This window comes from Camellia sinensis, chromosome 6, assembly GCF_055761805.1.
Source record: "Camellia sinensis isolate YWXY chromosome 6, ASM5576180v1, whole genome shotgun sequence".
NCBI classification, from domain to species: domain Eukaryota; kingdom Viridiplantae; phylum Streptophyta; class Magnoliopsida; order Ericales; family Theaceae; genus Camellia; species Camellia sinensis.
This window is the reverse complement of record NC_138966.1, coordinates 103858763-103869696: the sequence shown is the minus strand read 5'-3', so window position 1 is coordinate 103869696 and position 10934 is coordinate 103858763. Positions and strand designations below refer to the sequence as shown.

Sequence of the window (10934 nt, the reverse complement as noted above, 5' to 3'; positions counted from 1 at the left end):
CATCATGAAGATACAAGGTGCGCCATTGTCGCATTTCCAGCTTGTATGTGCCAATGCCAAGCCTCCACACTGGACTCGTTCCCTATGTAAACTTTTCTGCTCCCAGCAGGTACTTGGCGATACTCAACGAACCCTACTCTGTCCCTCGCGATATGGTCTGTTGCTCTGGAATCTACAACCCAAAAATTAGGAGAATGAGCAATTAATGCTTGACTAGAAACAAAGCATTGAATGCGAGAAATTAAGTAAGGGAGTACCTTCTTCTGCTCAGGGCAATCCCGAGCGAGGTGTCCTTCTTTGTTACAGTTAAAGCATGTCAATTTAGCATTTAGTTTCTTGGCACCTCTCTTGTCCCTACGCTTGAAATTTCTAGCACTATTGGGCTTTAGCGCAGCTGCTGCATCCTTCTTAGGGGCACCTTTTGCTTGTCCATGTTTGAATTGGAAAGTCCTACGTGAGCTCGACTCAACCACCATAGCAAAACCATCAGACTTAGCCGCCTCAAGGCACTCAGTCTCTAGCTTCAAATGACGCGATATGTCTTCGAATGTTTTCACACTCTCATTACGCATCATGTTCTACTTCATCTGCTCACAAGAATTTGGTAGAGAGTGAATCATAGCTTGTACTTGCTGTTCTTGAGTCAAATTGTGCCCAGCAGCCGCAAGCTCACGCATCGTGGCTGACATGACCCTCAAATGTCATGACCCGAACCCGCCCCCGTGGGTTAAGGATATAACCGGCCAGTAATCATGAGATTATCTATGGCCTCGAACCAAGACAAATGTATTTTAACAGAGTTAATGGGGGCCAAACGGAAGCAGTTCAAAAACTTTGTCTATAGAGCTGTGCTTACATGGCACATCCAAGCAACCAAACATATATACATTAATAACTCACAACAGAAATGTAGTAGCATAAGTTCCATACAAACAGGATCATTCAAAAACTAAGTCAACCCATGAAAACTATATACAACATAAAACAAAATGACAAAAGGCGAAGGTGAGTCTCATGCGTGAGACACATGGGCTAACTCTCCAAAACTCGGTTGTTCCACACAAACTTCACTGGGGCTAGGTCTGGACCTCTCTTGGCTCACCTACAAACACATGAATGAGCGTGAGCGATAGCCCAGTGGATAATATCAAAGGAAGAATATACATTGGAACCATATACATCAAACGGCCTTGGGCCCAATTTATATTTCTACTAATACATACATAGACATATGTAAGTTAAGTAACTGCGGTTCCAAACACACCATACGGCCTCGGGCCCAATTCATTAGTGTCAAATTGTTATTCGTGTCAAACTGGCCTTTGGCTTTTTTAAACTTCCATATCAAACTGGCCTATAGGCCTTTCAAACTTTCATATCAAACTGGCCTTTAGGCCTTTCAAACTTTCATTCATGTCAAATTGGCCTCTGGCCCATTCATGCATGTCAAACTGGCCTTTGCCCTTTTCAAACTCAAACTGGCCTTTAGGCCTTTCAAACTTTCCAATCAGACTGGCCTTTAGGCCTTCCAAACTCTCGCATCAAACTGGGCTTTAGGCCTTTCAAACTTTGTCCACCATTCGAATTAATGAACTTTACAAAACTTAAATAGAAGTAAGCAATTGGATAATAACATATTTCAAATATTACTCACAGTGATCGGCTTGTGGATTTTCCCTAGAGTTTGACCCTACATATCACATAACACATATGGGTCACAAATAATTCAATCCGTTCTTTAATTCACATATTCCTCTTTAGGCTTCATTCTTATATCTTTAACTCAATTACAATGCTCAATGTATGCCTAAGATTGCTTGGAAGTGAAAGAGAACAGAAAATGAAACTCAGAATGCATAAACAAAATTTTAGAAAATAGGATCCCCGCTTGAGCGTGGACTTACCGGCTCGAATGGACCCTTGAGGCCTGTAAAAGTACTGGTTAGGTCGAATTTACGCTCGATCGTGCACTCTGGCGCTCGAGCGGAAGGCCTCTCTACATGGCTCCCCGCTCGAGCGGACACCATGTCTGCAAAAAGTACTGGATGTATCATTTTTACGCTCGAGCGGAAGTTCATCCTACATAGCTCTCCGCTCGAGCGTGAACTTCCCCGCTCGAGCAGACATCATGGTCTGCAGAAAATACTAAGAGCACAAAATTCACGCTCGAGCGGCGGTTTCCCCGCTCGAGCAGAAATCAAATTTATGGGTTTTCCAGAATGTGTTCTTGAGCTCAAATCCGACCTCCAAAGATTCCAAACTCATAATCTCAGCTCAAACTTCACATATTTGTGTACTAACATGGTACAAACACTAAATTACAACATAATGGAGCTCAATTTCATAAATCAAACACATGCATGTCCCAATTGACACCAAACTCATTTCCAACATGGAAATTCATGCAATCAAGGCTCCTATTCTTGTAATTTGTACATACATGTGATGTATTACTCTTATTCTCAACTTGGATGATGCAAATGGTGTTCATCCTCATGAAACTCAACAAAAACATGTTTGCATGTATGATCTAACACTCATATTTTCACATTCAACTTAATACATGCTTGATTATGCAAAATCATGGTGATCTTATACATGCATGTGCATTTCAACTTCAAATTCATCAATTAGAGCACAACTCTTGTTCTTGATCACCAATTAATCTTTAATTCACAAAATCACAAGTTCAAACTCATGAATTCATAATCACATACCTAGAGGCTCAATCTTCCCAATTTATGGTTAATTCTTGAGCTAGGCTTCAAATTTACCAAGTTCCTTAGCAAATCTCTACTTTGAGCCCCCTTCTCTCACTAAATCCTGCCCTTCCCTCTCTCTAGAGCATAATTTCAGAAGTTGAACTAAAAAAGGAACAAAAATGAGGGTGTAATGGCCTTAATAAGAGCTCCCTTGGTCACATTATTTTAATATAAAATAATTGAGCACTAATTCACCAATTTAATGAATTTAATCTAATCCGAATCAATTTCCAATTAAATTTCACCGTAGGCTTTAAAAATTACGCTAATCACAATGGCGCAATCAATTTTGTTTTCGGTGGCCGATAAGGCCTTCAATTTAAATTCCGAAGCAGATAATCAAACAGATATTCCTACGGTGAACATATAGAAATTCAAAACCACATATATTCATATAAATGGCACTCAAAATCATAACAAACACATAATCATATGCATAAGGAGGATAAATTAGCATAATACAGAACAGGGGTATCACACCAAACTTCTGGAACTCAGCATTCTCTGCTCGAGTAGGGGAATGTTCGCTCGAGCTGACAGGCAACTTTGACTGCATTTTTGTATTTTGCTTCAGGAGCACTGCCCCGGACGCGCCAAGGGGTGCTGCTCCCTAGACCCCCACGAGCTAACCGGGCAGCTCGATCCCTGTTATAGTCAGCGAAGTGGCAATCTTGAAATGATTAAACACCACAAACTTCTTTGCAAAGCACGATTCGGGTTGGATTCACATCTAATAAACTCATAGCCTCACTAAAATAAAAGTGCGAAAACAAGTACAACTGAAAGGAGTTTTGTCAAACGGGATTGCCAAGAATAAAAACCTAACAACGATGATGTTGAGCTGTGTTGCCATGCTCTGGCTCAACCATCACTTGTTCAAGTGTGGTTAACACTTCTTGCTCATTGAGGAAGTATTAGATCTTACGGCGCCATATATCATAATTGTCGCCATCTAATTTTTCTCCCTTAGTTAAGTCTGCCACCACTGTCTTAGCAGCCATTTCTACATATAGAGTAAACAAATGCGCATGGGATATTAATGATAGCAAAACAAAAATTATTTTGCAGCAAAAAGAATCTAAATTAAAAAATGATAATATTACACACGTCTCAAGATCAAAAATTTGTTATGCTCGTAATCATCTCTTGCGCCTCTAGTGAAAATAATCAAATTTAATTTAATTCCATGCGCAAAAAAAAAAAAAAAAAAAAAAATCAATCTCCCACTACTTATGGCATATACAAAGCATGATAAATTCCATACAATAGCATCTTAATGTAAATTTTACACATGTTATATTCATTTAATAATGGAATTTAAATAAATAAATAAATAAAAACTAAGCATGCTTCTCTAATCACAACATATTACAAACCCAAAAAAAAAAATATATATATGCTGTGTTTAATATTCAGATTATGCCATAATATAATGTACATCATTCTGGAATTTTTTGAAATTTTTCTGGAATTTTAAATAATTAATAAACACACATAAGAAACAGAAATAAATATTGCAGAATCTGGTAAACTGAAACAATTATACCAGTAAATAGTAAACCTTTACAGTAGTCTCCAATAAAAATTTCAACACCAGAAAATTAATCATGCAACACTAGAAGCATTTTAAAGCAGAAATAATGAATTATTATCACAGAAAAAATACTTTTCTTTTCAAAAAATTTTTAAAATTTTTAAAATTTTACAGAAGATAGAAAACTTAATTCTAAGTCTAACAGTACCAACCACGCATAAAACAAATCTATAACGAATTATTTATGACCATTTAACGTGATTCATAATTAAAAAAAAAAAAAACAAACAGTGCCTTAACATCAACAGCCAAGCCAGCCAAGCTGACGGAGGAAAACGGCGCGGCTCAGCAGGCGACTCGGCGCAGCTCAACACACGACTCAGCACACGGCGTGCGCGTGCATAGCACGGACGGCGTGCACATGGACAGCGCGACTGACGCTTTTGTGATGGCACGTGGAGGTGCGTGGCCGCCGCTGATGGCATCATATGGTGCGTGCGGCACAGGCGCCGCCTTCCAGGGTGTATTTCTGGTCCAATTTTGGTACTACCGGATTCCATTTTCCAAAATAAAAACATTTACGGTCTTAAAAAATGACATTTAATGGACATAAAAATGAGGTGTTTTATACTCTCAATGTAATGAGAGTGGAAGTGCAGAAACCCTGTACTTCATCTTCCTACCTCATTAATTTTCATGCATATAATGTGTATATATTTATATAAAATTATACACATGATTTTAAAAATAAGCACGAAAATACCCATGTATGCTCTGATACCAATGTAAATTAAAGTATAACGCAGTCGGTAAAAATTTCAGATCATACCTTAGTGACAGAACCTGAAGCGAAGAATCTCGTGGGTAAATCACGTGCTTCAAGAATGCGAACAACGAACCCAGCAATGGAGTGATACCACAATATGAGTATTACCCACACAAGTCACAGTGCAAAAAACTTGATTGTTGTTTAATGAAAGAGAGTCAGTATGGGAAAAACATACGTTATTTTCATTATCCTCATATCCCAGATATCATATCAGATATATAGGATAACTATATCATCTATCCATATCAGATGATATGATAGATATAGATATCATGAGTGGTTATCCAAATAAGTTTTGAATTCAAATTCAAACTTATATGGATAAGGTTCAAAAGGTTCAAAGAGTTATGCCACATGGACGCCCAATTTCTAGCACACAATCACGAAGTTATCAAACTTTGGCCTCATTTGAAAAATTAACTATTTTAATTTTTAATTATTTTATTAGGTTAAAATATTTGTATTTAAAAAAATATTGAATTTTTTTATAATTAAATGTGATTTTTATAAGAAAAAATTAAAAAATTATATATTTAATATAACATTTTATTTTATTAATTATTTTAATTTATTTTATCTTTTTATAAATTTTAATAAAAAAAATTAATTTTTGATTTTCCAAACATCCATTTTGTGTTTTTGAAAATGTGCCCCCTTGAGAGTGAATGGTAGTGATTTGCCACATTCGTGAGTTTAGATGGACCATGCTAACGAGTCTGGATCTTTTGCCATACATTCCTGCCATACATTCCTGCAGTGCTATACAAAACGACGTCGTTTTGTATTAATTTTTTTTTTTCAAAAAATAGATAGACTTCCTTGTTTCCCTCCTTTTCTCCTTCTCTGAGTCGTGTTTCCCCCCTTTTCTGAGTCGTGTTTTCCCCCTTCTCTGAGTCGTCCTTCCCCCATTTTCTCTTTCTCTGTATCGTCTTCTTCGCCTTTGCACCATCTATTTGAGTCAGTGAACCCTAGTAGAGAGATAGAAGCATCGTGAGAGGCGACTGAAAAGGCGGAGTGAGGCACTGATGCGAAAGAGATGGTGGAGCAGCGCGATGGTGAGTCCGGCGGCGATGCGATGGCGGGAAGGCCACATTGCAGCGACAATGAGGTGTATTTCATCATCTTGATATATATATATAGATTTGTTTCAGATTTACCCATTTCAGTTTGATTCATAGAAAAATGTTATCTTGATGTTATATATATATATATATGTATATATGTATAATCTGTATCAGTTTTGGATCAATCTATATATATATATATATGTATAATCTGTATCTGTTATCTTGCTGTTATAGTTTGATATATATATATATATATGTATGTATATATGTATAATATGTATAAATATTTATTAGATTTTAACCCATTTCAGATTGATTCATAGACGGTTGTTATTGATTCACAAATTAAAATCTGTATCTGTTGGGGATTCATAGATATATATATATGTATATATGCATATATGGTTGTTATTGTTTGTTTCAGATTTGTTTTGATATATATGTATATATGTATAGATGGTTTATTAACCCATTTCAGATTTTAATCTGTTGCCTAGGTTTAATCTGTTAATTCAAATCCAGATTTTAATATTTTTTATTCAGATTAATTCAAATTCGATTCAGATTTTAATTCAAATTGATTCAAATTTGATTCAGATTAACCCATGTTAATTCAAATTTGATTTGAATATATTTGATTCAAATTTTAATCTGTTAATTCAAATTCAGATTTTTGAAATCAATTAATTCAAATTTTTTCATATGAAATGGGTTCAGTCAGTGAAGTAAGTCAGATTTTTTCATATGCTATTTTATGTTCTACATATATAGTTAATCACATTGATCTATTTTCAGATTCATAAATTTAGTTGTGGATTCATATAATTATATGGTTTATATATATGAATTGTAGGTAAATGTGATTTATATATATGAATGTGGTTTATATATATGAACCTGCAATTAAGTATAAATGTGGTTTATATATATGAATTGTAGGTAATGGAAGAAAATAATATTGTTGATGATTGTGGTTGGAAGCCGATAGTGGGAATGCCATTTGACTCTGAACAAGCCGCATATGACTTTTACAATACGTATGGGGAAAAGGTGGGCTTTAGTATTAGGAAGGCATATGCAAACAAGAACAGACAGACGAAGGAGATAACATCACGCACGTTTGTATGTTACAAAGAGAGAAGTCGAGGTATTGACAAACGAGATCCACTTGTCAAAAATCCAAGACAAGAGGTAAGATGTGGTTGTGGTGCCAGATTTAGTATCAAGTTAGATAGAATATCAGGAAAATATATTGCTTGTGATTTTGTTGAACATCATAATCATGATCTTGTGCCTGAAGATTGCATTCATATGTTGCCATCCCAAAGAAAAATTTCTACCACCCAAGCAATTGAAGTAGAATTAGCTTCACAATCTGGAATTCCTCTTAGGTCTGCTTATGAACTATTTGGTAGGGAATCTGGTGGAAGAGCATCACTTGGTTTCACCAAATTGGACCAAAAAAATTACCTAAGATCGAAGAGACAAAAAGATTTGGAATATGGGGAAGCGGGTAGTGTGTTGCATTACTTTCGTAAGAAAACTGTGGAAAATCCATCTTTTTTTTTATGCAGTCCAATTAGATTATGATGTGCAGATAAGTAATATATTTTGGGCTGATGCGCAAATGATCATGGACTATGCTCAGTTCGGTGATGTAGTGACATTTGACACTACTTACAAACTAAATAATGAGCATAGACCTTTTGGATCATTTGTTGGATTTAATCATCATCGAGAAACAGTTATATTCGGTGCAGCATTGATGTATGATGAGACTGCTGAATCTTTTACATGGTTGTTTCAAATTTTTTTGGAGGCAATGTCAAACAAAGCTCCGAAAACTATTTTCACAGATCAAGATGCTGCGATGGCTAAGGCTATTCCAATTGTCATGCCCGATACAAACCATCGTCTTTGTACGTGGCATTTGATGCAAAATGCTGTCAAGCATGTAAGTTCTATTTTCGATGATGTAAGGGTGAAGGGTGTGTTTTCAAAATTTATGCATGACATTGATGATGAAGAAGAATTCCGAATACAGTGGGGCCAAATGCTTGATACGTATGATGCATTCGACAATCATTGGTTGGAGCAGACTTTTCACGTGAAGGAGAAATGGGGATGGCCATATATTATGAATTCTTGGGCAGCTGGAATGAGTACTACTCAACTTAGTGAATCCTTTAATGCATTTCTGAAGGATTATCTGCATTGTGACCATAATTTGATGGAGTTCTTCAAGCATTTTGAGAGCGTGCTTTATGAGAAAAGGTATAAGGAATTGGAAGCGGAGTATAATTTGTCCCAAAAATTGCCAAGGGTTTCGATTCCAACTATGATGTTAAAGCAAGTGGCAGAGATTTACACGAAAACTATTTTTGAGGAATTCCAAAATGAGTATGTGCAGTCCATTGAAGCATCCATTATAGGCACTACTAATGATGGTGAGAGCACCAAATTCACAATAAGAACAATGGTAGATGGGAAAAAAAGATAAGATTGTGACAATGGATAGAGGGGTTGTTTGAGTTGTAGTTGCAAGAAGTTTGAAGTGAAGGGCATATTATGTCGACATTGTCTCAAGGTGCTTAGAGATATATTCAATGCAACGGAACTTCCTCCACAGTATATACTCAAACGATGGACTAAAAAAGCAAGAGCTGAACGAGTGAAAGATAGACGTGGGTATGAAGTGAAGGCTGATGTCAAATTACATCAAAGTGACCGATATCGGTCATTAATGACCATGTTTAGAGCAATAGCGAGTAGAGCTGCTGAAAGTGAAGAAACTTATCAGTTGTTAGTTTCAAAAGGTGAAGAACTGAGTGTAATGGTTGAAGACAAATTAAGTCTCCACATTTGTGGTCAAGTGGAGGTAACTGATTTGAGAAATTCGCCAAGCAATGCATGCCCACAGAGTGATGAAGTAGATTGTCCAATCCAAGCTAAGGGACTGAAGAAAAGAGAGTCAACTAGTAAGGGAAGAAGGAGGATCAAAGGCGGGATGGAAAAAGCTATTGCAAAGAAGAAAAGGATGCAATCTATTTAGGTTTGGACATGACAAATTGCATACGATTAAAATACAGTAGATTAGTAAACTAAAATATTGATTTTATTTAGTAATGGCCCACTTTCATTAAGGTTTTTCGTTGTGTGTAGGGTGGCGCTGATTATACTCCCCAATGTGAATCTCAGCCTCATTTCCGCATGGGTAATAATTCTATTCAGGTAATATTTAATAGTAATGTGGTCTTTATATGGTTAGTTTGATGAGTTCATTTCATTAAGTTCGTTCATTATATGGTTAATTGTTGTTATGTGTAATTGGTTTGCTTCGCAATGTAGTCGGGTGGTACTGTTTACACTTCCCAAGGTGAATCACAACCTCATTTCGTCATGGGTGGTAATTCTATTCAGGTATTTAATGGGTGAATCATGGGTGGTAATTTTATTCATGGGTGAATCACAACCTCATTACTGTTTACACTTCCCAAGTTGGATTGCTTGGCATTTAATTATTTTTATCTGTAATTGGTTTGTCTGGCAATGCAGTCGAGTGATGCTATTTATACTTGCCAAGGTCAATCACAATCGCGTTTCGTCATGGGTGGTAATTCTACTCAGGTAATAGTTTTTTGTGTGCAAGTTTTTAAGAAAATGTTAAATAATGACCATGTTTTTTATTCAAATATTTTGTTTACATAGTTTCTATTGGTTGTATTTAGGATCATGGTCTTGGTGTCAATTTTTCTCAATCACAATCTCGTTTTGTCATGGGTATTAATTATAATAAGGTAATATTAATGTTCAATGATGTTTCTTTTGTTTTTAAAATTTTTTGGTTATTAATCTTTTTTTTTTTTTTGTTTTTCGTCACAGGTATTAATTTAGGATCATCGTCATGATATGTACATTTCTCCATCTCAACCTCGACCTCAAGTTCTTATAGGTGGTACAAGTGGTCCTCCTCTTACGTATGGTACATATGATGTGAGTTATAATTAGTGACATAGTTTACATTTAAAATGTAGTATACATTGTAATCGAAGTTGAATACATGGTTTGGTGTATTGCAGGGGAATAACACGGCTCAGTCAATGCCTTTTGTGTATCCCACTCACAGATCTTTTCAGGGGTTGCTTCGAGGTACAAGTGTTGAAAACTTTACAGTCCATCTGTCGCAAGCGTCACATAGTCCTGCTGACAGTCATGTAGATTGACATCCTTGAGAAGTTTATTTTATCTTCATTTGTTTTGGACAGATGTATTTTGTGTTGGACAGATTTATAATGATGTGGATAGATTTTGACAGTTTTCTTTTATTTTGGACAGATTTGGTGTCATGAATATTGGACAGATTTGGTTGTGCTATTTTATGTTGCACAGGCTTATAATGTTGTGGACAAATGTTGAATGATATGGACATCCTATGGATAGTTTGCTTTTATTTTGGACAGATTTGGAGTGGTTTATAATGATCTAGTTTTTGGACAGATTTGGACAGGTTTATAATGAATTGCACAGATTTTTTGGTTTTGGACTGATTTTTTGGTTTTGGACAGATTTGGACAGGTTTATAATGATTTGCACAGATTTGGATTTTTTGATTTTTGGACTGATTTTTTGGTTTTGGACATTTTTTTTTGGTTTTGGACAGATTTGGAGTGGTTTATAATGATCTGGTTTTTGGACAGATTTGAACAGGTTTATAATGATCTGCACAGATTTTTTGGTTTTGG

At 35.9% G+C, this 10934-nt stretch overlaps 2 protein-coding genes across 3 annotated transcripts; both read left to right on the top strand.

Annotated features, from left to right (window-relative positions):
* Positions 1-6161: 6161 nt before the first annotated feature.
* On the top strand, positions 6162-9244 carry LOC145793461 (protein FAR1-RELATED SEQUENCE 5-like). Its single transcript, XM_082876293.1, has 4 exons — positions 6162-6233; positions 7132-7705; positions 7767-8671; positions 8780-9244. Exons 1-4 carry the CDS (start codon positions 6162-6164, stop codon positions 9242-9244), a joined length of 2016 nt encoding a protein of 671 aa, XP_082732419.1.
* LOC145792350 (uncharacterized) lies at positions 8976-10573 on the top strand. Of its 2 annotated transcripts, XM_082873100.1 has the most exons (6): positions 8976-9244; positions 9355-9423; positions 9541-9612; positions 9748-9819; positions 9921-9989; positions 10075-10573. In XM_082873100.1, the coding sequence occupies exons 2-6, from the start codon at positions 9403-9405 to the stop codon at positions 10084-10086; spliced, it is 246 nt and encodes an 81-aa protein (XP_082729226.1). In that variant the 5' UTR covers positions 8976-9244; positions 9355-9402; the 3' UTR covers positions 10087-10573. The 2 variants fall into 2 exon arrangements, with proteins under 2 accessions (XP_082729226.1, XP_082729225.1); XM_082873099.1 differs by having other exon boundaries at positions 9921-10573.
* Positions 10574-10934: the final 361 nt, after the last annotated feature.